Source organism: Vipera berus (assembly GCF_964194415.1).
Source record: "Vipera berus genome assembly, chromosome: Z".
Lineage (NCBI taxonomy): Eukaryota > Metazoa > Chordata > Lepidosauria > Squamata > Viperidae > Vipera > Vipera berus.
This window is the reverse complement of record NC_138205.1, coordinates 78106659-78134613: the sequence shown is the minus strand read 5'-3', so window position 1 is coordinate 78134613 and position 27955 is coordinate 78106659. Positions and strand designations below refer to the sequence as shown.

The window sequence follows — 27955 nt, the reverse complement described above, 5'->3', positions numbered from 1 at the left end:
TTTTCTCCCTCGTTTATCTCCCTCCGCCTGGTTATGTTCTTGTTTTTATGTGCGCGCGCGCAAACGAAAGAGGAAGGGTAGAGGCGCACTATTTCTCCAACTCCTTTTGTATGTGTATGTGTGCGCGCGCGTCCTCTGCGCTACTGGGTGGGTTGCCTGTGGAATGCTGCGCTCAAGGCCTGGCGAGGTGGCGGCAGGATACAATAGAGTCCCTGCAGTCGCTATAAGAAGCTCCTTGTGAACGGCGCCATTTTAAGCCTCTCTCGCATACACTCTCGGTCGGTTTGGCGATAGCGGCCGCGGCGGACGGCGAGGACCGGTACGACTTCGGAAGAAAGGGGAAAGGTGGAAACTCTGAGTGGCCCTTGCTTGCCCAGAAAAATAGCAGGAGCAACAAAGGCAGTCATAGTTGCAGGCGCGACCTGTGCGGGACCTTGCGCTTCGCCTTCCCGCCAGTGTTTGTGCCTCTTCGAGGCTCCGTTTTATCTTCCTTACGGAAACTTGAGTTGGGTCTCGGGGCGGCTTTTCCTGTCCCGGGGTCGGTTCGGTCGCGTCAATGGGGGTAGAGGAGAAAGATGGAGTATGTTTGTCCAGACAGGAAGTGACTGGGTGGGGTAAATAACTCCTGCGATATCTTTTTTAATGATGAAAATTGAAAGATTCGGCTACTTAAACTAAATCAACAAGGGCGGGAGCCAAAGTGTCCGTGAAAGGTGGTGGGAAAGATTCTCCGGACCCCGTGTGTCTTTTGGAGACTCGGCGGGGGTGGGTTTCATGTGCGGGATGGGGGGCTGGAATTTTGTCATTAAGGAGCCGGGAGTCTCTCCACGATACTTCTACACTCCTGCTATCCCTCCTGCGTAGGGGCCCTTGAGCGGTCTTGCAGAAGTAAACCTGGGTCATGGAAGGATTTTGGGTGGTGAAGTAGTCCGCTTGAGAAAGGCGAAGACGCTGAGCCGCGGTGGAGGTAGGCGGCGTCCTGTATTTTGATGTGCTCGGCAAGATGAGACTCGGTAGGGCCAGGCGGGAAACGTTGCCGGAGGACCGAAACTAGCAGAGTCCCCCACGCTCGAGGCTGAATTTGGGGCGGGGGTTTCCTATGCAGTGTCGACTCGAACTACGGGTATGTTGGGCGCGGCGGTATAGTTGTAGGACCTGCTGAGACTGAAGGCGTTCCTTTTACATTTACTCGTGCTTCAGTCTGCAAAGTCAGTCTAAAAAGATGGGGGAAGTCTCGGTTTGTTTAAATAGTCTGTACGGTATCTTTGCACTTAGAAGCATAGATACCTCTCTCACTGCCGACTGCTTTCTTGATTGAATGCATAACTTGCAGGAGCCGCGGTCTCTACTTAACATAGGACGTCTCGAATTTCCGCCGTTTTGAATTCGGGTGTAACCGAGACATTTTAAAGAGTTAGATGGGTAACTGCGGCGAAGATGGGGGAGAAGAATGAAGGGTTTCTCCAGCATTGAAGGAAAGATGTTTTGCTGATTGGTGTGAAGGCCGAGGCCCTCATGTTAATAGGGTAGATCCGGCATAGTTAAGATTCCTCCATAAGAAACTTCAGTTTGTGTTGATGTTTATTATTACTCAGAAGTTTGCTGGGGCATTTTTTAATAAAACACTAACATTAAGTGTCGTTGCTTGGTTATCTTTTAATGTTACTTCTTTTTTTCCTAAATGAAGGTTTATAGAGGAAGAATGTAAGTGCAACAGTATCTATTGTCTACAAATTTAGATTGCCCCTGATTATTGCTAATACTGTACTGAACAATCATGGGTTTGAGTCTTAAGAGTCTTCCCCCCAGTTAAAATGAATAAGTAATGAAATCATAAGCATTTAGAATAAAATAAAATAGAATTTAATTTGATCCTTAATAGAATATGTGTAAAATTCTATATAAAAGTGTCATTGAACAAAACAGGATTTTTCTTTCCTTGGATGCATTTAAAAGTTTATTGTGAAATTAATAATTTAATAGTATCTTCTGTTTAACTAAAAGCAGATTTTAACTCTAGATCCTACTTTGAATGAGAAATAGGAGAAAAATATTAGATTTGTTAACACAATCTGACTTGAGAGACACTGCAGCATTTTCTTGTAGTGTTGAAAGTTAGGTACAGCTTTTGACAAAAATGTATAATGTAATCCTCAAAATTTATTATAGAATGCTGTTTCAGAACATGTTCCAGCTAGTTTATATATATTAGGTAAGCTTTCATATTTCATATTTTACAGCATTTTGTGCACTTTCAGAAAATTGGTTTTTGGATGATGAAAATAAGTCTAGAACAGTATGTGCAGGCATCAATGGTAGTGAGGATTAGAATGTAACACAGTATTTTAGTTTGTTCCACAAATTGACATATGAGTGCGTACCAACTTTACTTGTGTTCAAAATGAATTGTGTTTTTTAAGTTTCCCTATGCTCAGTTCTATTTAAGATAGAATTTAAATGCTGCCTTGTTTGTTAAGTAGTAATTGATTTACAAGACTCATTGGAAATAGTAGTTGGTGAAATATATGAAAAAAAATGATAATTCTACCACTTTTGTTTCCAAATTTGAGAATAGAAAAGTTTACTCCTTTCTTAACTATTTAAAATATTCCATTGTTAGCTGTATTACAGATTTGTAATTGAGACTGAGGAACTTGAAACCTGTCAGAGGTATAATGCAGAGTTCCCAACATCTACAATCAGCATTAACAGTGATGAGTCATAGTAGGAATATACGGCAGAAAAAATGGACTTCCATAATTTCTCTCCTCTTTTAAGTTGTTGAGAGAAATCTCCTATATGAACTCCTAAAAGCTCCATATTTTACGCACCTCAAACCTATCCAGCCCTAGCTTATAGAGATACCTGAGGACATTGAAAGGATTCTCCAACTTTATATTCATGGAGTAAATGGAGTATTTACTATTTCAGTTGTTTCTATGAAATAATATAGCAGAGCAAATGTGAGATTTTGCCAAATAGCCTCATTGAGGTTTTTTTACTTGTTATTTAGTGATTCTACAATTTGTAATCCATGCTATAGAATTTTTACAATCATATTATATTGCTATTTTATAGTAATTGATAAGGGAGAGAAGATCTACATTTAAATGTGCAATTTATTTCATACTATTTCAGCTATAGTGGATTCTTTGTGTATCAGATAAAACAGTTCCTTCTTAATTATTGCATTGGAACTAGCCTCACTTCTCCTTTGCAGTAGTAAATAGGTGATTTAATTAATATGGTCATTGGTCTCTTGCAACATAAGTAATATATGGTAGGCCTGCTACTAAAGTATCAAATACCAGTAACAGGAATCTACATAATTTTTAACTGTTTTTGAATATAGTTATTGGTGCTAAATCATGAAGATTAAAAAAGAAAACACATTCCCCATTTGACAATGAGGTTTTGTAGGCAGTGTAATGGTGATCTTCAGAATAGGGAATCAGATTTCCATATTAGGAAAAAATAACATTTCTTATGCAAGCTATTGGTACCTAACTAGTCTGCCTGGACTGTTGCAGTGCACTCTACGTGGGCCTACCCTTGAAGAGTATTTGGAAATTAAAACTGGTGCAGAATGCTGTGGCATGAGTAGTTCTTGGGGCCTCTAGGTTGGGTCATATACTACTGTTCTACAAGCTGCATTGGCTGCTGGTTTGCTTCCAAGTACAATTTAAGTTGTTGATTTATCATCTTTAAAGCCTTCATGGCATGGTTCTAGGCTCTCTCACTCCATTGGGATTGGTCCACCGCACCCATGTCAATAGAAAGGGCATTATTGTTAAGGAATTTTGGCTAGTGGGGTCCAGGAGAAGAGCCTTTTCTGCCATGCCTCCTTCCCTTTGGAATATCCTGCTTCCTATCCAGGCCTTCTGACCTATAGGGCTGTGCTAGTTGGCCTGGAGCCCCAAAGGGGAGAATATAACTCTGGAGTTAAGCTATTCAGTTAAGATAAGATCCTCTCCCAATGCACTTCATGGTCTCTTCTCCCCCCCCCCCACTCCAATCTTTAAATGATTATTTATTTTATCAATTGAATGTTTACTGGTTTACCGTATTTTCTGGCGTATAAGACGGCTTTTTAACCCATGAAAATCATCTCAAAAGTTGGGGGGTCGTCTTATACGCCCAGTCGTCTTATACGCCGGAAAATCAGCGAGCCTGGGAAGGCACACCCTCCCCTCTCACTGTGGAGGAAGCAGGGCAGGCTGGTGTCTGGCGGGAGCCAGCAGGGTAGTCCTGCGCACGCGCGCGCTCCCCGGCTGTTAAGGAGCACTCCTTAGCAGCTGAGGAGTGCGCGCGTGTGCAGGACTGCCCTGCTGGCTCCCGCCCAACGCTCTTCCCTCTTGAGGCAGCATCGCTCCCCGGCTCCTAAGGAGTCCTCGGGGATGCTGCCTCAAGAGGGAAGAGCGTTGGGCGGGAGCCGGCAGGGCAGTCCTGCACACGTGAAAGGAGGAAGCAGTGGTCAGATAGGAAGATCTCAGAAATCTTGACCAAAATTAGAAATGGCGGCTGGACAGCACTTTTAAGAATGTCTCCCTATGACTATAGGCTAGTGCTTGATCGGGTTGGGGGAATGGTTGTCTGCTTAATGTCCTTTACACACGTAAGACAGGAAAGAAAACAGCGGTATGTGCAGGAAAGCACATGAAGAATGAGAATGATTACAGGTATGGCAGCCATGTTCTCAGCTTTCTCCCTTCCCGTATAATGAAAGAAACAAATATCAAAAATGTCTCATCTTGCTTAAAGTGAATTGATGCATTTCTTTGGCCAGCTTCTGCTGAGTGGAGAGGGGGTGGAGGGGTGAGGTTTTCCAATCTTTGCAAATTTAAAGCATTATAGATCTCCCTAATACAAAGAATTTTAACATCTGGAGTTCTTATTACCTGTCCTGTTCTTCATCATATTTATTCTCACTCCCCTTTTGAACTAGCAGATTTGATTGCTAGAAGTATTTATTTTTTTGTGGTGGCTGGATGCTACACAGATCTTCTAAATGACCTGCGAAAGACAGCATGCAGAGACTCAATCTGCAAAGCTTGTATAAACTTTGGATTTGGGTTAATAGTTGTCCCTTTCAAATCATAATTGGTTTCTGGGATGGATGTTAGTCTTTCCTGCTTCTAGAAAGAATGCACAGTTTCCCAGTATGGGGCCTAGCTATTATTTTTAGGGTACAATACCCACTTTGTCTGAACTTGCCAGTTAGATGTTTAACCTTGAAATCACCATTATTAGTAGCTCCTAATCTCAGCTTGGGAGGGCAGTGAAACAGTAATTTCTAAGTGGATCAAAGGGTATACGATATTTCTAGGACATCATCATCTAAACTGCTAGGCATATAATCAGTTTGTCATAATCTTCACATCCAGTTCTGTGTGCCAATTTCAGCAGCATAAACACTGAATATTTACAATATAAACAGTGATAAAGTACCCCCTTTTCCCTTATAACAAGTCAGAGGGCTCAGAAAGGGGACATGAGTTAACCACCCTTCCAAAAACCCTAGAATCTTTGGAACAGAATAATATCAGAATAATTGTTTAGATCTTTCCTAGAGGGCAGATTAGTTCAACATTTCTCTTTTGCCCTGGAAGATAGGATCAGAACCAGTGATTTGAAGCTGCAGATTTTGGTTAGATGCTTTACCACGTCTTGTACCAAGATAATTGTACATAGATAATTTTTGAGGCTACTTCCAACTTTGATCCTATGAAAGAGGGTAATGGTCAATCAATCAATCGTATATTCTGAATACAATCATGTATTCTGTTCCCTATTTTGTTCAGTTTTTATATAGTATACACTTCCTAAATTTGAACTTGCATTGTTCCCAGTTACCTCAAATACGTGTGTTAAGAGCAGTGGTGGCGCAGTGGTTTATTGTAGGCTAATTCTGCTGACTGCCAGCAGTTGATCCTCACGGGCCCTTCCGAGGTTGGTAAAATGAGGACCCAGATTGTTGGGGCAATAAGCTGACTGTAAACAGCTTAGAGAAGGCTGAATAGCACTGTGAAGCAGTATACAAACCTAAGCGCTATTGCTAATCCCATATGCTAATAATGAAGACAGGCTGTTCCAATTTTGTTTAAAACATCCTTGTAGACACTTGCACATTATAATTTTGAGAAGAACTTTTACCAAAAGACAGATGGAGTTGAAAAGAATCTCCAGAAAAGATAATGTCATTTTAAACAGTTGGGAGATAGAATACATTAGTCTTTTTTAGTATCCACAGATAGTATCAAGTGAGAGGTTCAGATAAAATGTACTGTACTTACCTGCTTGAAGGAGCTTGTTTGTCATTCAAAATTATTGTTGCCATTGATGAGTACTTTGTTCCAGTATTGGTTAAATATTTTAAGAGTAGGGTCATCCCTGATAGTTATATGGCATATATTTATGGCAGGTCCATTGCTTACTGTGACCATGCATCCCTGATAAAATGAGTCCAAATGACATTTTGAGGGTGATGCTGATATATCTAATTCTTTCCTTTCCTTTTTAGCAGGAGATTTAGGTACTGATTTGTTTATGGAACTATTGACTAATCCTGTTAGGCTGTTACTCTTGATGTTAATAGGTATTATATTCTAAGATAATTCATCATAGAACCTGTCTTAGTTGGAAAGCTAAGCTGTGTTTTTATTAGTCTGTTGCTCTTCTTTAAAACATATTTAAAGATAATGGCTACAATCAAGTGATGCCTGATCAGTATTAATCAAACATCATGTTCTGCTGTCTGATTTATGAACACTGAAAGATGAAGTGAGGAGTTTAAAAAGCAAATTAAAAGTTGTAATTCTGTCAATCAGAAACATCAACATTTGATGTTTTCTCATTAGTTTTACAAGTAAAATAAAGTCAAAATATTCTATCCCAAACATAAGTGTCATTATGATGTGGACATTGCAATCTTTTCTGTTTCCATTTTTACCATAAGTTATGCAGAATATTAATATTTCTTCATGAAAATTTTCTGGGATATATAGATAAATTTTATCTCACCTGCCCTTTTCAGATTGTAACATAAAAACTACAAAGCAGAACATTTTGGTGTGCTTGTCTGTAAAACACAAACCCTTAGTTATTTACAATGCATATTTTTAAAGACCATCTTACTGAATTAAAATATATTTTATTAATTTGTTATTGGTCATAATATTTATAGAAATGAAATATTGGTTCTTTACATTAAAAGCTCCATTCTAAAATGTATTGAATAGAAAACATATATTAAAATATTTAATATTTAATTCAGACAAACATTAACATAGAATTTTAAAAAATAGAGCTTACATATAGATTGCACTGCAATAATACAGGCATGTTAGTTATTTTGAAATCCAAAATATTTTTATTTAAAAGTAATACAAGTTTCCTGAAATCTGATCTAACCAAAACTACCTCTTCATTTGCACCAGTACGTCCCACTTTCCTTTGTTCAGTTGAGAGAAGAAAGGGAGTTGGAGACAAAATGGTTTGTTGTGCCAATATCTGGTCTGGGAGTGGACCAATCATACTTTCTAGCCTAAGTACCTCAAGACAATTAAATTGAGGGAAAGCCTTGAACTCCTATATAAAGGCAGGATTTAAATAAAAAAATACATTCATGGCTAAAGTAGATTTATTTGTATCTTTTGAATAATGTGCTTGTAACTTATGAGGAATAGTTTTTTCCGCCAATAAAATGTTTTGGTTATGTTAGCTTTCCCTTAAACAATACAGTACTAGTGAATGTCCGTTTGAAGTAAATTAAAATAGAACTACAATATTTTTTCTTAAATGAAAAAGGCTTGTAGAGAAAGGGAGTAAAAAAGGCATAGTTACTAATTTTTACATGGGTGGAGAATTAAACAGAATATAGTTTGATGATGTAATCCATTAGTTGGCCTCTGGCACTTGTTCAACCAGTTTGCATGGTGCTTAGTGTGCCACAGAAACGCTGTGTGTGGTGAATGTTTTTTTTTATAGTTATGCCTACAGTTAGAAACTAAAAGCATTATTGCAACGTCTGCTTGGGCCAGATGAGAAAATTAGGGTTTATGTGGAGAATACATGCTTATTAGTCTGAGAAAATCTTTATTTGCTTATCTGTTTATTGAATAAAATTTTTAAATGATATTTAACAATTTCCAAGTCATGATTTGCAAACATCAGGGTTCATGGTATGGTTGCATAGGTTGCAGGTTGCATAGTATGACTGAGGAACTTAAGCAGTACATTGTAAATAGTGATAATTTAATTTTAAAGATATTTGAGATTTAATATGAAATTGTAGGATGATAATGATTGCATTTATATAGCTGCCCATCTTAAAACAAACATTGGACAGTTTACAATACAAAATAAAATAATATATACAGCACTAAAAACAAAAGTAATATGCAATGATAGGGTGCAGGTAATCCTTGACTTATAACCACGATTGAGCCCAAAATTTATATTGCTAAATGAGAAGTTTTGCCCCATTTTATGTCTTTTCTTTCCATGTTTGTTAAGTGAATCACTGCAGTTGTTAAATTAGTAACATGGTTGTTAAGTAGATCTAGCATTGAGCTTGCTTGTCAGAAGGTTGCAAAAGGAGATCACATAACCCCGGGACACTGCAACCATCATCAATGTGACTCAGTTGTCAAGCATCCCATTGTAAATCACTTGACCATGGGATGCTGCAACAGTCATAAGTGTGAAAAATGGTCATAAGTCATTTTTTAGTGCTGTTGTAAAGTTACCCTGTTATAGTTTATTTAGCTTAAAAACTTTTTCTTGCCTTGAAGAGTTTTTTTTTAAATGTGACAAATGATGATTTTGCCTTACTGGTTTAATTAAACATAATACTATTTAACTCTTCAGAGTGTGCTGCTGATAATTTCATACCGAAGAAAATAAAGCAGTAACATGTCTGGAGTACAGTCCAGGGACAGTTGTTGAATAAAGAAGAGTATTTTAAACACACCTCTTGTGTTGAGGAAATCTAGACAGACGAGTTTCCAGTTTTTTCAAAAACCTACATTTATAATATTCAAAGTTGTAAATTGAAGCTTCATTTAGAATACCTCAACAGTCAGATATGGTTGCTGAGATTCTTCTATTGAAAATCTGGATTGACTGGTTAACAAATTAATGAACAGGTTTAGTTCAGTTGTCTTACAGGATTTTCTTGTTAGAGGGTTCCATGTAGAAGTTTTCACTTGATTCAGATTTGAATATTTGAAAGCTCTGTGTGTGTGTGTGTTGTGTAATCAGAAATTAATATCTTGCCAACATAATTGGAAGTGACATAGAAAACATAAAATGTAGTCAAAGTATTTCATAAATCAAATTGACCCAGTTTGGTGTATTTTATTTTATTTTATTTATTTTTATTCCATTTATATCCCGCCCTTCTCCGAAGACTCAGGGCGGCTTACAAGCTTAGCAGTAGCCTTCATTCTATGTAGTGTAGTGGTTAAGGCACTATGCTAAAAACCAAGAAGTTTACAAACTGGGAGACCATAATAAATTCTAGTTTTGCTATAAGCATAGAGCCACCTGGCTGATCTTGGGGCCTTCCTTCCTTCCTTCCTTCCTTATTTATTTAGTTCTTTAGTTCTTTAATGGTGTATAGTATAGTATAGTATAGTATAGTATAGTATAGTATAGTATAGTATAGTATAGTATAGTATAGTATAGTATAGTATAGTAATATATCACTTTTTATTACATTTTAGGGAGCTCCTAAAATGTATTTCTATACCTAATACTATTTTGCAAAGTCTACATCTTTTACTGAAAGATTTTATACTGTGGCTGCTTTACTCTTAAATGTATATTTTGTTTTTTAGGTATCTCCTTGCTTGATTTTTAAACTTGCTTGATTTTATCTTGCAGACCAGTATACATAATCTACTACAAGTCCTGGATTAGAAAGCAATTAAGAGTTCCATGCTATGCTAAAGTTATTCACACTAACGTTATTCAGTGTTATGCTCAAGTTATTCACAAGCTGAGTTAAAAATGAATTTTTAACATGGCTTGTGAATAACTTGAGTGTGGGAGATATTGCATAATTATTACAATGTCAGTAATGCTTCCCCAAATACTCCTAGAGTATGAGAGAAAGTTTTACTTTTGGAAATATGACAGCAAGGAAATTATTTTGATATATAAAGTGTTTCAAGGGCATATTAGAGATATATGCTTTTTTGTCCAGAAGAATGTGAGTATAACTGAGTTTCCTATACCAATCTTTTCTATATCTTTTCAAGTCCTTATCCCATTTCTTTGATAAGCTGTTCCATGACGTACTCTATTTGGGCTTGGTTTCCTTTGGAAGGAAGCAAAATAAACTTAACTTGAGGAACTGTCTTACATTTAGGCAGGAAAAACCAAAGGTACAAATACAGATTGGGCAAGACCTGGCTTAACTGAGAGGGACCTTGGAGTCCTAGTGGACGATCACTTGACTATGAGCCAGCAGTGTGCAGCAGCAACCAAAAAAGCTAATATAGTCCTGGGTTGTATAAACAGAGGCATAGAATCAAGATTATGCAAAGTATTAGTACCGCTTTATAAAACCCTAGTAAGACCACACCTGGAATACTGCAGCCAATTTTGGTCGTCATATCACAAAAAGATGTTGAGAGTTTGGAAAAAAATTCAGAGAAGAGCACTAAGATGATCAAAGGCCTGGAGAGCAAAACATGAAGAACAGCTAGGGGACTTGGGTTTGGCTAGTCCAGGGGTAGGCAACCTTGGTTCTTTTATGACTTGTGAACTTCAGCTCCCAGAATTCCAAAAGTCATAAAAGAGCCAAGGTTGCCTACCCCTGGGCTAGTCTAAAGAAAAGAAGAAATAGGGGAGACATAATAGCAGTGTTCCAGTATCTGAGGGGCTGCCACAAGGTAGAGGGGGCCAGGACGAGAAACAATGGTTGGAAACTGATCAAAGAGAGAAGAACCTAGAATTAAGGAGAAACTTCCTGACAGTGAGGACAACCAACCAATGGAACTGCTTACCCCCAGAAATCGTGGGTGTTCCATCACTGGAGATTTTAAAGAAGCAGCTAGACCAGGGGTGTCAAACTCAATTTCATTGAGGGCCGCATCAGCATTGCGGTTGCCCTCAGGGGGCCAGGTGGGTGTGGCTTGGATGGGAGTGGCCTACTGGGTGGGCGTGGCTAGAGTGCGTATGGCCTACTGGGTGGGCGTGGCCAGCTCTACATCGTTCGCATCAAGGGTGCCTATGGGTGCCTGGGCAGGAGTGGGACAGATCTGAGGGTCTGTGGCAGAAGGAGGGTCTCTGGGCCAGGGCCAAGGCAGTGGGGGCCGTTCCCTCACCATTTCCAGGATGGCTTCGCGGGCCACATGAAACCACTTCGCGGGCCGGATCCGGCCCACGGGCCTTGTGTTTGACATGTCTGAGCTAGACATTCATCTGAGACGGTATAGGTTCTCCTGCTTGAGCAGGGGTCTAGATTAGAAGACCTCCAAGGTCCCTTCCAGCTCTATTCTATTTGTCCAGCTAGTAGCTTTGTATGTCTGACAGCCTCTAAATCAGAGTTTTTAACAAATGGTCCATAAATTTTGAGAGTTGACAACTTGGATAGGAAAAGAAATCACTGTTTTATTTTTTTACTAAACTTTAACTGAATTTAGCTTTAACTCAGTAATGAATGTAGGCAATAAAGCAATTTATTGTTTCTCGGTTCCAAAAATAATCATTAACTTCAATATATCTAAAATTACTTGTATTAAATGTTTAATATTTTGATAACTGTATTTGGACACAGTTTTTCCTTTAAAACAATTATACTAATAGGTGTTTACTATTTTTCTTTAGGAATCAGATTTCACCAGATTTTTAAGGGGTCTTTGGCCCAATGAGATTAAGAATTCTTTCTCTAAATAAATTATGCTGCTTCTTAAGTAAACGTTTACTTGATTTTATAAGCAGAAACTTAAAACTAAATTAACTTAATTATATTTCTGTCTTTCTGTTTTAGGGTCTGAAGTGCAACAGACCCCAGTTCTTGGCATATATAAAAAAAGATGGCAACTCAAGGTATGGATTAGTGTAATGAAGTGCAAATGGAAATTAAATAACTTGTGATCACTTGGGTGTAATTGCCAATTTTCAGTTCTTATAAATAGTGAGAAATTGAATTTATATATGAAATTACATCTAAAATTCTACTAGTTTTAACTTAGCTTGATTTGATGTTTAATGATGAACAGAACAATGCTCAGTCACTAAACCTTAAGTGGAATTTTAAAGTAGGTATGCACTTTTAATGGGAAAAAGTTGTTTTGGATATGAAACATACCACAGTGTTCCAAATATGCCACATTATTTCTGATAAGTCATGCTTTAGTAGAACTGAAATCTAGAACCCTCGTTTTTATTTCAGGTAAAATGAAATCTGGATGGGGCAGAGAGGGCAAAGCTAATGTCAGTCACCTCCTCCTCCTCCCCTGTACAGTTCACAGCACAATGTATCCCATTAGTTTATCTGCCCCATTTTCTCACTGCCTTTTTTTCCCTTAGCCATCACCACAAACATCCCAGTGTAATATAGTCATCTCTTATACTCTGAAAGGAAATCCCATAATTTATCACAAAAGGTTTTTGTAAGGTAATGTATAATTTCACTGTTAAAAGAGAATTTTCCAAGATAATGTTTCTACAGTTGTAAAGAAAATTTATATCTAGCATGCAATTTGTCTCTAAGTTAAAATTGTAACAAAATTTTTCCCAATGTTTTCTGTTACTTTAGCAACTTATTTTTAACCACTTTATTGCCAGCAGCTGACTTAATGGAATTGGATATGGCAATGGAACCAGACCGAAAAGCAGCTGTCAGTCACTGGCAGCAACAGTCATACCTAGACTCTGGTATCCACTCTGGGGCCACAACCACAGCTCCCTCTCTGAGTGGCAAGGGAAACCCTGAAGAGGAAGATGTTGATACCACCCAAGTTCTATACGAATGGGAACAGGGATTCTCTCAGTCTTTCACTCAGGATCAGGTAGCTGGTAAGTAGAATTCTGGGATCGTGTTAATCACTCAAATGCATATCAGTAGATTAAAAAGAGCTTATTCTTGTTCCAGATATTGATGGACAATATGCTATGACTCGAGCACAGAGAGTGCGTGCTGCCATGTTCCCAGAAACGTTGGATGAAGGCATGCAAATCCCATCAACACAGTTTGATGCTGCACATCCAACAAATGTACAGCGACTTGCCGAACCTTCCCAGATGTTAAAACATGCTGTGGTTAATTTGATAAACTACCAAGATGATGCAGAGCTTGCAACTCGTGCCATCCCAGAATTGACCAAATTGTTAAATGATGAGGACCAGGTATGTGCACATTGATTCAGCTTATGTTTATTGTGATTGCTAAGAGGCATCACTTAGTGGACTGACTTTTGGATTTTGAAAATATTAAATTTCAATGCATTTATTAGGTTGTGGTGAACAAAGCAGCAGTTATGGTTCATCAGTTGTCCAAAAAAGAAGCTTCTCGTCATGCTATCATGCGTTCTCCCCAAATGGTTTCTGCAATTGTGCGTACTATGCAGAATACAAATGATGTAGAAACAGCCCGTTGTACTGCAGGTACACTACATAACCTATCTCATCATCGTGAAGGCTTACTGGCAATCTTCAAATCGGGAGGTATTCCTGCTCTGGTTAAAATGCTCGGGTATGTAAATTAATTAATTTGATGTATTTATGCACTATATGTTGGCTTTGGGTGGGATATTTGTTAATTTGACTTTTGTCTATAGGTCTCCAGTGGATTCTGTGCTTTTCTATGCGATTACTACTCTGCACAATCTTCTGTTGCATCAGGAAGGTGCTAAAATGGCTGTCCGTCTAGCTGGAGGTTTACAGAAAATGGTTGCCTTGCTCAACAAGACAAACGTTAAGTTTCTGGCAATTACAACAGATTGTCTTCAGATTCTTGCATATGGTAATCAAGAAAGCAAGGTAATACTAAATTATATTTTGCAGTGAATTTTACAAAATAATTTACTAAGGTAATCCCATTCTCTGTTCTTGTGTGTATGATTTGAACTTCAAGAGTAGTTGCCCTTACATCAGTAATAAAACACAAGTTTCACATGCAAATGACCTCAACCTCATGCATACATAATATCATTAAATAGGATTAGAAAGAATTACTGTCATTGGTATTGGGAGATTAGCCAATGGTCAATAATAAAAAATATTTATTTATTACATACATACCACCATTACGATATTTCAGGAGAAAATGCAGTTTTCTACTTTAATATGTACAGATATACTGACAGCAGGAAGAAATTGCAGTTCCATCTTTAAAAAGGTTATACTGCTTAGCCTATATTGCTCTTTTACTAAAGCCTTTTTTTTGCAGCTAATTATTTTGGCAAGTGGTGGACCCCAGGCACTAGTAAACATAATGAGGACCTATACCTATGAGAAATTATTGTGGACCACAAGTAGAGTCCTGAAAGTGCTATCAGTCTGTTCTAGTAACAAACCAGCAATTGTGGAAGCTGGTAAGTGCTTCAGTTTTCATTAAATCAGGACTGCTTTTGTTTTGGACTTATGCAAAAATTACTAAAATTACCTTTGCAGGGAATATGTAATAAAATGACTATACTGTATAGGGAATATTGTAAAGTGGGTGAAATGTATCAGTAATAAGTATTTTTAACAAAAATATTGTCAGTTAAGTAAACTAAAAACTATTTATAGCCGACATTTTTCCCAAAAAAATATTCTTGAAATTTTAATTGCTGTTAAAAGGTATATAGTACATTTTTGGTGTTACTGTTGCAGTTTTTGTTCTTAATATTTTTAATAATTTTGATCTGTCCAAATATTTGGGCTTTTGGAAAGATTAGGCTCATAATTTTGTAACTATTACTGTGGTCCAGTTAATGGCTTAGTAGTTTGTCAAACATGGAACGTGTTAACAGTCAGAAGTGCACGTCTTGTGGTGAGAACCTATTGCAAGTATACATGTGGAATTGTGAATCAGATTAGAACTTGAGACTACTAACTGCTCTACACAGTTCCTTGAACATTGAATAGCTGGTACGCTTTAATTTCATCATGGTTACATGCATACAGAGATGACAGTAAAGTAAGTACATTATTTCCTTCATAATGAGAGGTTGAAATATTGATAGTAAATCCTAATTGATCTTTAGGTGGAATGCAAGCCTTGGGACTCCATCTTACAGATCCAAGCCAACGTCTTGTTCAGAATTGTCTATGGACTCTTAGAAATCTCTCAGATGCTGCAACTAAGCAAGTAAGGGTTGGGAACTTTCAAAGATTGTTAATATTCTGTTATAAACTGGTCTTGGTATTTAAAACGTATTTTTATTGCATTAGTTGATATGATATTGTGGTATTGCTCAAAACTGAAATGATCTTTTTTAAAAAATCATTTGAATTAATGGATAGTTCTAGGGAACAACGTAATGATAAATTCAGGCAGAATGCTAAATAAGATTTTCATCATAATTTTAGGTCTTTTGTAATTTCCTGTTTTCATGTTGAACCAGATTAATTAATTGAAAGACAAATTATAATTTTATGGATTTGATTGAAATCACAAGACAAAAACATAAATGCTTAGTTATTCATAATAAAAAGTTATCTTTGGGCTCAAGCCACGTGGTTGTGACATACTATCAGAACTTCATCCACATTGTACAATTGAGATAATATTAAGTTTTTGTTTTTCTTAAGTGAAAAGCGTAATTATCTGATTAATTTGAAATGTGTAAGATCAGGGGAAACATATATCAGTTTCCAGCTCTTATGATCACTTTATTATTTGGAATCTATATGTCCTTATAAAAACAACTTCGATAATGCTGTAAGCATTTCTGTGATATATATAAATTAGGTGTAAATGAATTTAAAATATTCTTGAAATAACAGGCTTCCCCTATTAATTTGTTCTAATCATCTTAGAAATAAACATTTACCTTTATGTTCTAAGTATTCCTCAATAATTCCTTATTCTTATTATCTCAAAATACAACAAAGTCCTTAACGTTCCTTTATTTAGAAAACATAATGAGGACTTACACCTATAAGAAGTTGTTGTTCCTTGAATGACTGTTAACTGTGATCCTGATAGAACAAAACAAAAAAGCTATCTTATTAGAAGCCACAGGTGAGGGTATCTTTGCCAAAATACCAATAATCTAGGGTAGGTCAAACAAATCTGGAATGTAGTCCTTGCTGTAGGACCAGTTGCTTAACAACAGTTCAATTTATGACAAACTTTAAAAAAGGTACTCCACAAAATTACTACTACCAGTCTCTCAGTCATGTGATTGCATTTTGGGTGCTTGGCAACTGGCTTACATTTACAACCAGTTTAATCATCCTGCGGACACTGTGATGACTGTGATTTCCCATGTTTTTGCCATTTTCAAGCAGAAAATAGCAACAAACATCCATTGGATATGCTGATTCACTTATTAACCATGTAATTCATTTAATGACCATGGCAACGAGACTTTTATGATCATGTGATGACCCATTTAACAACCACTATAACTTAGAACCAAAATTCCAGACTTGTGTTCATAAGTCAAGCTATAATTGCATATATAGTAGCATACGATCTTACAGAAAAGTTGATATTAAATACATCTCTTCTTACAGGAAGGCATGGAAGGTCTTTTGGGAACACTTGTGCAGCTTTTAGGATCAGATGATATCAATGTGGTGACTTGTGCTGCTGGCATCCTTTCCAATCTTACTTGCAACAACTACAAGAATAAAATGATGGTGTGCCAAGTTGGTGGAATTGAAGCCCTTGTGCGCACAGTTCTCCGTGCTGGTGACAGGGAAGACATCACTGAGCCAGCTATCTGTGCCCTCCGCCACCTCACCAGTCGGCACCAGGAAGCTGAAATGGCCCAAAATGCAGTGCGCCTCCATTATGGTCTACCAGTGGTGGTTAAACTCTTGCATCCACCATCCCACTGGCCTCTTATAAAGGTAAGGTGATTTGGTAACAGAATTATCAGTATCATCTTAGATTTGAATTGGGGAGGATGAAGTGCACAAAATCTAGAAGGCTTCTAAGAATTTTATTAAAAGGATGATGCAATGAATTAAAATTATTTTTAAAGGCTTGAGTTGTGGAGCTAAATTCTGCAGTACTGTGAAACATGTCATTTCTTTCTAATTGCTTTCCTTACATTTACAGGCTACTGTTGGCTTGATTCGTAATCTTGCTCTCTGCCCAGCAAATCATGCTCCGTTACGTGAACAAGGGGCAATACCAAGATTAGTGCAGCTACTAGTTAGAGCACATCAAGATACTCAACGTCGAACTTCAATGGGGGGTACACAACAGCAGTTTGTGGTACGTGATTCTTGATGCAGAATGTCATTAATTAGTAATGCAGGGATTCAGGGTAGAAAAGATCTCAAATTCTATTTACATTAGTCAACCAAGTATTTTTCCCCCCAACCCTGGTTATTGATCCATTTGTTACAAATTAGTATTTTGTGAAGTAAACTTTAGTACAGGGGTCTTCAAACTTGGCTGAGGAATTCTGAGAGTTGAAGTCCACAAGTCATAAAAGGGCCAAGTTTGAAGACCCCTGCTTTAGTATATAAATAACAAATCTGTTACATTTAAAGCAGCTAAATCAAATCGGCTGATTGCCATTTAGTGCCCTTCTTTGTGGCTTTCCTACAAAGTCAATAGGGAAGCCGGCAGGAGGTCGCAAAGGTGAAACCCTTATTTAAAGTACTGATGTGATTTGGTTAATTGAGAATGGAAGTGCTGGAATTTCCATTGCTAAGCAGTGTGGTCATGTGACATTGCTGTGTACAACTGCATCACTTAGTGATAGAAATTCTGGTCCCAATTTTTGTTGTTACATGAGGTCTACCTATCAGAACGACTTGCTTTATGATATGAGTAGCTATATAAATTTTAAAAATAAATGTCATGTTATAAATACTGTAAAATCTAAGGGCTTGAGGCTTAGTACTCATTCCCATGTACTGTGTAAGATTTTTAAAATTATTTGGGTCATGATAATCTTAGATCACAATATCCTCAGTACTGTATTTTCCGGCGTATAAGACGACTTTTTAACCCATGAAAATCATCTCAAAAGTTGGGGGGTCGTCTTATACGCCCAGTCGTCTTATACGCCGGAAAATCAGCGAGCCCAGGAAGGCACGTCCTCCCCTCTCACTGTGGAGGAAGCAGGGCAGGCTGGCGTCTGGTGGGAGCCGGCAGGGCAGTCCTGTGCACACGCGCGCTCCCCGGCTGTTAAGGAGCACTCCTTAGCAGCCGGGGAGTGCGTGCGTGTGCAGGACTGCCCTGCCGGCTCCCGCCCGACGCTCTTCCCTCTTGAGGCAGCATCGCTCCCCGGCTCCTTAGGAGTCCTCGGGGATGCTGCCTCAAGAGGGAAGAGCGTCGGGCGGGAGCCGTCAGGGCAGTCCTGCACACGCACGCACTCCCCGGCTGCTAAGGAGTGCTCCTTAACAGCCGGGGAGCGCGCGCGTGCACAGGACTGCCCTGCCGGCTCCCGCCAGACGCCAGCCTGCCCTGCTTCCTCCACAGTGAGAGGGGAGGGCGTGCCTTCCTGGGCTCGCTGATTTTCCGGCGTATAAGACGACAAATCTTGAAAATCGTCTCAAAAGTTGGGTCGTCTTATACACCCAGTCGTCTTATACGCCAGAAAATATGGTACATTTGACATCTCAGTAGGTGAATAGGGTTTATAAGTAGATGTGTCCATCTGTTACTAAAGCAGACAATAATACAAGAAACTGATGACCATCAGATGACAGCAAAGAGAAAATATTTTGTTGCTATAGGGTACAGTATTTCCAGTTTTTCAGACTTTGTACGATAATGCTACCAAAATTCATAAAGTGATTTTGTGCAATTGGTTTATGCTGTTAATGTGTGAAGATGTGTTCTGGCATGATCTTCATAATCTCCACGCTTTAATAAATATGTATACCCATTAGAATAATTTTGATATGTATTGTAGCCCTTAAAAACATGGTTGTTATCAAAGCTTTGTTTTTTCATGCTTTAACTGCAGTCTTACAGATTTGATAACTCAGTGCTCAAATTCTGATTATTCAGTGAAACATCTACATAGGTGAACTCTAGTATCAGATAGTATCTCCAGCTTTAAAAAGAGTTAATAATATTCCTGAGGATTATTGCAAATTTAAAATTAAAACCAGTTCAGCTGATTTTCCTTTTCAGAACTTGATCTCATAGGAGTTAAACTAATAACTTTTACTTGTTAAAATATTGATAAACTGTTAATATTAATTCTCTATAGGCAACCAAGAACATTTAAGCAGTAAATTTCAGTAAAGATGTAGTCATGATGAAGATGAAGTTATTCCAAAGATTTGTACCCAGAGCATTGTAGGTTCCAGGTGATTTAAGTTCATTGCAGCTGAATTCACAAGTTGTATTGCAATGTGGGGGAAAAACATTGATGTTTATTGGCTTAATGGACTGTATTAGATAGAACCCATGGGCTCTCTGTGAGGCCCAAAGCCATGTGCACATCTCCAAATTCCCCCAAATAGAGTAATGAAAATTTTGGATGACTTATTTCTTTTGGGAGTAAGAAGCTAAAAGACAGAATATTTATTAGATGTCATTAAACCATTAATAAATTCAGCTGATTTTTCCTCTTAAGGTTTTTAAGTAGAAAAATCAACCCCTCAACGAAAATGTTTATCTGATGAGGAAGAACATTAATGTTATGTTAATAGTGATCAGCCATTCTTGGCTTATGTTTTTGTACAGGAGGGTGTGCGTATGGAGGAAATAGTTGAGGGCTGCACTGGAGCTCTTCATATCTTAGCTAGAGATGTCCACAATCGGATTGTAATTAGGGGTCTAAACACCATTCCACTCTTTGTGCAGGTAAGTAAAATATTATGACAGATATTAAAACTAGATATGATCTAATGAAAGTACATTGCATATGTTTTTTTAAAACCTGATCTGAGTTCAGAGATTGGTAGTCAATACAAAAATTGGTGTTCCTTGTAAAGTAATTTGAAAATATGCTTGAAATCTCCAGTGGAAATAGATCCTAAGGGAGCATAGATAGTCCTTGACCTATGACCATAATTAAACCTGCAATTTTGGTCAAAAGTCATGATGGGTCATTAAATGATCTCCATGTAATTGTGCCCTATTTTATCCTTTCTGCAGCAGTTGTTAAGTGAACCCATTGTTTGCTATAGGGTGGTTTTGCCAGAAACCAGTAAATACTGGTTTCCAGCAAAAACATTAATTGCTGTCACATGACTGGGAGGTGCAGCAAATAACTGCAAATTCAGGCTGTTTGCTGAGCACTCAAATGCAGTCATGTGATGGGACAGCAATTAGGACTTCACATCTTTCATGTTTTAAGTAGTTTTTGGGAGTCCCTCATAATTTCAAGCAGCCATAAGTGACCAGTTATAAGTCAGGACTACCTGCAGGGGATGCATTATTTATTTGCTCCATTGCAGTTGTAGTATAGTTGTAATATTCAGCACGAAGGTTTCTACCACAACTTGGATTCTTGATAATAGCCAGACATGGAGTCCTAGTTACTAATAATTTGTGTTTTAAAAACACCCCCAAATTTATTATTTCTCTTCCTACTGCTAGTTGCTATATTCCCCTATTGAGAACATCCAGAGAGTAGCTGCAGGTGTACTATGTGAATTGGCTCAAGACAAAGAAGCAGCTGAGGCAATTGAAGCAGAGGGAGCTACAGCACCATTAACAGAACTACTACATTCTAGAAACGAGGGTGTGGGTAAGTGAAATAGATAGGGATTCACTTTGCTTTGATTTTAAGTTTCTCTGCTAACATTCTTTTTTCCTTGGACAGCAACATATGCAGCTGCAGTGTTATTCAGAATGTCTGAAGATAAACCCCAGGATTATAAGAAACGTCTGTCAGTGGAACTGACCAGTTCTCTTTTTAGGACTGAACCAATGGCTTGGAATGAGGTGGGTTAGAATGCTAAATTGTCTCCATTTGACTTTGTTCCTATTCATAGAATTCTCCTTAAATTTCATACTAAGTTTCAAATTAAACATTTTAGTAGAATAGAGTAGAATAGAATGGGGCCTTGGAGGTCCTCTAGTCCATCCCTCTGCTCAAGCAGGAGAACCTATACCATCTCAGACAAGCGACCGTCTAGCCCAGTGATGGTGAACCTTTTAGAGACCGAGTGCCCAAACTGCAACCCAAAACCCACTTATGTATCGTCGGGTGCTGGGTGGGCATGGCCCATTGGCTGGGTGTAGCCAATTGGGTGGGCATAGCCATTGGGTGGGCTTGGCTGCACTGGTAACGGCAGACTGGATGGGACTAAAAAGTTCAATCAATCAATTCCAACTTTGCAAGATTTTTTTTTCCTCACGAGAAGTTGAAATTGATTGATTTAACCTTTTTTTTTTGCACATGGTGGTGGAGGCCTAAAGCAAAAATGTTTTATAAAACCCAGCTGAAGGCCTAGGACTTGGGTTGACGGCACGTGTGCCCAGAGAGAGGGCTCTGCATGCCACCTGTGGCACGTGTGCCATAGGTTCGCCACCATGGGTCTAGCCTCTTTTTTAAAATCTCCAGTGATGGAGCACCCATGATTTCTGGGGGCAAGCTATTCCACTGGTTAATTTTCCTCACTGTCAGGAAGTGACCGCCTCTTCTTTCTGGCAGCCCCTCAAATATTGGAATATTGCTATCATGTCTCCCCTATTTATTATTTTCTTTAGCCAAACCCAAATATTACAGATAAACAGCAAACTAATAATCAGGATTTAGATTGAGTTCCTAGTACTTATTTTCATCTGTCTTTGGCTTATTTGCCAGCTATTACTTTTATATTCTGTGTGGATTAATCTTCAGTGCAAAGTTAAATCAATCAAAAGCTTTCTATAGTAAGCAAAATAAATGAACCACTATTGTCATGCTACAACAAATGAACACATGGAAAATACTAAACATCTCTATTAAATAAAACTACCCTGTCCCATTGTAAAATTATTTTTAGAGTTAATTGTTCCTTTTCTTGAAGTTCACTTGTTACTAGTATCTCTCGCTGTAACCTTTACAACATGTATTCCTATATATGAAAAAAGTCACTATAGTCCCATAGTTTGAAACTTAATTCACAATCTGAAATGATAACATAGAGCTAATAGATTCAGCCTTGATTTATCAGATTACTTACTTAGCCCAGATCAAGCACAATGGGAAACTTAGCTAAGAAGAAATGATTTAAACAGATTACAGTTGATGGAAGTTCAGAAACAAAGGGGATTGTAACTGAAATCTTTCAAATCAATTTATCCTTAGTTTATGAAAGTGGGAGGTAGGAGAAAATATATTATTCTTAGACTCATACAAACAATGAATGTCTATGAATGCTGTCACATCTGATAACAGTCAGGCCTTACTATGTAAATTTAAGAATATTATTTGCTTGTTCTTGAGCTACAAAATGCCACCTTTAAAAATCAGCTGTGTTCTTCTCTTTTGGTTGATAAATGAAAGGTTAGCAATTTTCACAAGTCAAATAATTCTTCCATGTTCATTTATTCTGCTCAGTCACAGAGATATTTCCGTCATTTTCTGCCATTGCAGAGAAAAATAAGATTCTGCACAGCTGCCACAGTAGAATTTTCATTTTGTCCAGTGACAAGGTTTCTGTCAAGCACGACATGAACTGCATCTACCTTGCTGGCACTAAAAGTAGCTCCAGCATCTTTTGAAAAATCTTCAACAATAATTGGTAAACTAGCAAAACTAGGAAGTCTTACAAGTTCATAGACAGAAGGCCCTGTTAAGCTGTATTCTTGAAATACCCAAGACTTGTCTTCATTCGTGGCACAACATAAGGCAGCAACTCCATTTCCAATAGCACAAATAGGCTTGTTCTCCGAACTGAAATGCTGCAATATTCTAGCTAAGTAGCCACTATTTGTTAGATCCGTCAAGGCACCAGGACAGTCAGGAATCAACAAAGCATGGTATCTTGCACCATCTGTTGATTCCAACTTGCCCGGATTTGCATAGGATTTCATACGAAAATCCTGGATCCAACGCATATTTGCTTCATTAACCCCAACAAAGTCAATTGGCTTCCCCCCTGGGGTAGCAACTTGTAGATTAAAAGCAGAGCTGGCCAATGTAAAAGAGTGGAAGAAAGAATCAGCTGATACACCTGCAGCAGTGGCGCTGGCCACAATGAGGCACGTCAGCTTGCTGAGCCTCTCCGACATGCTGGAGTTAGCCCGGCGGAAGCCTCCGCAAAGTTAAATCACTGGAATACTTTTCAAATTGATGTGCCTATAAAATGTTATATAAGAAAGCAAAGCAACCTTAACAGTATGACAAATATGACAGGAACAATTTTGCATGGAAAAAGTAATGTTAAACTTTTTTTTAACAAGGTATTTGGCTTCATTATTCTAAGACTGAAAAGTAACTGGATCTGTCCATTCTATGTCTACAATAGAAATAACTTATTTTTTTTGGAAATTATGACCTGTAAACCAGTTTATTAAAACTAAGATACCTTTAGTTCAGATGTCATTTTTCATATCTTTACAGAGTGCTGATTTGGGACTTGACATTGGTGCTCAAGGAGAACCTCTTGGCTATCGCCCAGATGGTATGTATCAATTGTGCAGCTGACTTGACTCAAAACATCGAATGTGAGCTAGCTGACATAATTAACTTACCGTATTTTTCGGACCATAAGACTTTGGGGGGGAAAACAAGGGTGCGTCTTATGGTCCAAAGGTGATCCGTATGGCCAGCCCCAACCTCCACAAGTGAAAGCAAGGGAGATTACAATTGGCTCCTGCAATCTCCCTGCGGCCCGGCTTTCTCTTGCAGAAGGCAGGCTGAAACGGAGCAAGGAATGCAAATCGGCCGATCTCGCGCTCCTGCAATCTCCTTCGCTCGGTTTCAGCTTCTCTTGCTACAAGAGAAAGCAGGCTGAAACAAAGCAAGGGAGATTCCCTCGCTCCGTTTCAGCCTGCTTTCTCTTGTAGCAAGAGAAACTGAAACCGAGTGGAGGAGATTGCAGGAGCGCGAGATCGGCCGATTCGCATTCCTTGCTCCGTTTCAGCCTGCCTTCTGCAAGAGAAAGCCGGGGCGCAGGGCTGCCTCCGTAGGTACTGCTCTAACGCGGAGAGGGAAGGAAAAAGAGGGAGGGAAGGAAGAAAGAAGGAAGGAAGGAAGGAAAGAAGGAAGGGACAATGGGAGAGGGAGGGAGATAGAGAGGGGCGGAAGAAAGAGAAAAATAGAGAAAGGGAGAGAGAAGGAGAAAGAGAAAGAAAGAGGGAGGGAAACAGGAAGAGGGAGAAATAAAAGGAAAGAAAAATAGAGAGGGAGATAGAGAAGCAGAAAGAAAGGGAGGGAAATAGAGGGAGAGAGAGAAAGAGGGAGAGAAAGGGAGAGAGAGACAAGGAGAAAGAAAGAGGGAGGGAAATAGAGGAGAGGGAGAAATAGAGGGAAAGAGAAAAATAGAGAGGGAGAAGGAGAAAGAAAGGGAGGGAAACGGAGAGAGAAAGAGGGAGAAATAGAGGTAAAGAGAAAAATAGGGAAAGAAGGAAAGGGAGAGAGAAAGAAGGAGAGGAGAAAGAGGGAGGGGGAGAGGGAGAGAAAGAGAAGGAGAGAGAAATTAAATTAGTAACATGATTGTTAAGTGAATCTGGTTTCCCCACTAACTTTCCTTGTCAGAAGGTTGCAAAAGGCAATCACATGACCCTGGAACAATGTGACCATCATAAATATGAATCGATTGCCAAGCATCCGAATGTAAATCACATGACCCTGGGGATGCTGCAACGGTCATAAGTGTGAAAAATGGTCATAAGTAACTTTTTTAGTGTTGTAACTTTGAATGGTCATTAAGTGAATCATTGTAAGTCTAGGACTACCTGTACTTTATCATTTTTTTCCTTTTTTGGGGGGGGGGTGTCAAGTTTTTGACACGTTGCTGGGTGACATTGCCTTGTCCTAAAAGTGGTACAATGGATGAAAAGGTTGAAAAGCCCTGTTTTAGTATACTGCTACTATTTGGTTCAGAATATTTTTTTTTCTTGTTTTCCTGCTCTAAAAACTGGGTGTGTCTTATGGTCAGGTGTGTCTTATGGTCCGAAAAATACGGTAGTTATTTGTATTGTATGATGAAACAATGATAAAAGCTAGCTTTTATCAGTCAGTGGGGAAGCCAGTAGGATGTCACGTGACTACAACTTGCAACATCCTGCTGTCTTCTCTATTAATTTTGCTTGTCAGAAGCAAAATGGGAATGGGAATGGAATGGTAATCACTTGACCATAGGGTACTGCGACCATCATAATTGTGTGACAATTGCCAACTACAAGCACTAGCCATAAGTTTCCTTTTTTATTGCTGTTCTATCTTTGAACAGTCTTTGAACAAGTGGCCGCTAATTGATGACTGTACAATGTGTGTTGAAACCTTAGTGAGTACTTCACCAAGGCAATGTTAGCTGTTTGTATTCTAACGTGAAGAGTACAGATTTATTTATATCAGCATATTTTTAGACATGTCAGCTGAACAAATATGAAGAACAAGCCACACGCTTATCTGGTGGCATATTTAAAAGTCTGTATTTAAGGTCTGTCTACTAGGTTTACAGCAGTATGCAAACTTGGCTGAAGTTTGTTTATGCTTCTGACAGTAGCATGCTTTATCTATGTAAATCTGGTCTAGAAAATGACCAGTATAGCTAGGTTATGGAAGTCGCAGTCTGATATCTGGAACTTCTGTTGCATTTAACATATTGACATGCTTCTCCCTCTGCCACCTTAACTTTTTTAGATCCCAGCTATCGTTCTTTCCACTCTGGAGGATATGGTCAGGATACCTTGGGTATGGACCCAATGATGGAACATGAAATGGGTGGCCATCACCCTGGTGCGGACTACCCAGTTGATGGGCTACCAGATCTAGGACATGCCCAGGACCTTATGGATGGACTCCCTCCAGGTGACAGTAATCAGTTGGCCTGGTTTGATACTGATCTGTAAACGATCCTTTTAGGTAAGAAACTGTATCTACAATCTAAAGACTTGGCTGGCAGGGAGGAACTGCTTTGGGCTGGTTCATATTGATCAGAAATAAGTGTCAAATTTGAGATGTAAACATTTTTACAATTTTTAACATGAGTATTCATAATAATTATTCTCACTTTTGTTTTCTTTTACACAGCTGTATTTTCTGATCTTGCATTGTGATTGGCCTGTAGAGTTGCTGAGAATGCTCGTGGGGTGGGCTGGTTATCTCAGAAAGTGCCTGACACACTAACCAAGCTGAGTTTCCTATGGGAACAACGGAAGTAAACTTTTTGTTCTGGTCCTTTTGGTCGAGGAGTAACAAATGGATTTGGGGAGTGACTCATGAAATGCACAAGAATGAATCACAAAACGAAATTTATCAAACTCTAGCCTTGCTTGTTTAAAACCTTTTTTTTTTTAATTTTTAAATAATTGTAATGGTACTGATCTTGCTTGCTTTCATAGTAGTTTTCTCTTTTGCAGTAATTGTAGGGTTTTTAAGTCTGTGTTTAAGTTATAGTGAACATGCTACAGCAATTTCTGATTTTTAAGGATTGAGTAATGGTGTAGAACACTAATTCATAATCACTCTGATTGTATTCGGAAAAATGTAACATTGTGTAGCCCTTTTGTATAAAAAAGTTAGACAAATAGAAATGGTCCAATTAGTTTCCTTTTTAATATGCTTAAAATAAGCAGGTGGATCTATTTCCTGTTTTTGATCAAAAACTTTATCTGGAAATGCTGGATAGAGGCCAGTAAAAACAGTTGTATGGAACCTTGTATTGGACAGTTTACCAGTTGCTTTTTATCCAATATTGTAGCCTGCTGTGATACAGATGCTTCATGAAAACAGTTATACAGATGGTTCAAAATTAAAGTAAACTTTTAATTCATTTTGTCGTGTGAAAAAGTTATTTCAATCATGTGCACAAATTCATATATTTTTGCCCTAATGATGCTAGGATTTGCTGCCAAACAACATTCAAGGAATACTTCACACCTACAGATTTAATTCCATTCACTCAAGTTTTCTCAGTAGAACATAATATTGAGTAAATATTTAACAAGATAGGAGTGTGCAGTTCTTCATTGTTATAATTTTATGAATCAAATCATATAATTTAGGTAAGGTAGAGGGATTGTAGCCTTCTATTTATTTGACGTTTCTGCCTTCTTGAAAATCACAGTGTATAGGAAAATCGTTAAAAGAAATGGTTTGGCATGAAATGTCTATTTATATACAAATAAAACAGCATTTGGCCAAAGAGATATCATGGAGAAATGGGAAGTAATGCTATAATAGAAGTATTCTTTTCAGGGCCATTCAAGAGAAATGAGGTTTTCCATTCTTGTTTTAAGCAGCGACTGCCTAGCTGCTCCAGGTATAGAATGGGCCACTAGGACAGCATTAAGTATTTTTTTTCTCTTTAAATATTGCACCTACACGAGTGTTTTTACAGTGCATTCATGTGGCACTTCTGACCAGCTTTGTGCAAATCGCAGAAGTAGCATCCTGTAATTTTATGCTAGACAAGCAAAATATTGAGTGTTTTATTACGCACTCATCTTTGGAAGAGGTGTGAAATAGTGGCTAGAGTATGTGGTGCTTTAGTCTCATTGTTAGAAGAGCTGGTTAACTTCCAAGTGAATCTAGACAGGCGTCCAGGAAACTAAATGGACAGGTACAACTTTGAGAAGACAAATTCTGCCCTAATTGTTTAGCTATGCTATTCAGGATAATTGAGCTTCTTTTAATAGGAGCAATGGTAATCAAAACTATTATCAGCTCTGGCTGTCACACCAGATCCCAAAGATGCTTTTCTCCAAATT

The 27955-nt window shown here is 38.3% G+C and overlaps 2 protein-coding genes across 7 annotated transcripts; one reads left to right on the top strand and one right to left on the bottom strand.

Annotated features, from left to right (window-relative positions):
• Positions 1 to 82: 82 nt before the first annotated feature.
• Positions 83 to 27018, top strand: CTNNB1 (catenin beta 1). Of its 6 annotated transcripts, XM_081345041.1 has the most exons (18): positions 136 to 319; positions 1688 to 1704; positions 2170 to 2212; positions 11999 to 12057; positions 12802 to 13029; positions 13106 to 13359; positions 13467 to 13705; positions 13791 to 13992; positions 14402 to 14546; positions 15204 to 15307; positions 16681 to 17019; positions 17231 to 17389; positions 19826 to 19945; positions 20684 to 20834; positions 20910 to 21031; positions 23640 to 23700; positions 25887 to 26108; positions 26277 to 27018. In XM_081345041.1, the coding sequence occupies exons 4-17, from the start codon at positions 12045 to 12047 to the stop codon at positions 26093 to 26095; spliced, it is 2346 nt and encodes a 781-aa protein (XP_081201167.1). In that variant the 5' UTR covers positions 136 to 319; positions 1688 to 1704; positions 2170 to 2212; positions 11999 to 12044; the 3' UTR covers positions 26096 to 26108; positions 26277 to 27018. The 6 variants fall into 6 exon arrangements, with proteins under 6 accessions (XP_081201166.1, XP_081201165.1, XP_081201167.1 ...); XM_081345042.1 differs by lacking the exon at positions 1688 to 1704 and having other exon boundaries at positions 150 to 319; XM_081345040.1 differs by lacking the exons at positions 1688 to 1704; positions 2170 to 2212 and having other exon boundaries at positions 83 to 319.
• Positions 21733 to 23608, bottom strand: LOC308678140 (glutamine amidotransferase-like class 1 domain-containing protein 1). Its single transcript, XM_081345045.1, has one exon. The coding sequence runs from the start codon at positions 23306 to 23308 to the stop codon at positions 22652 to 22654; it is 657 nt and encodes a 218-aa protein (XP_081201171.1). The 5' UTR covers positions 23309 to 23608; the 3' UTR covers positions 21733 to 22651.
• Positions 27019 to 27955: the final 937 nt, after the last annotated feature.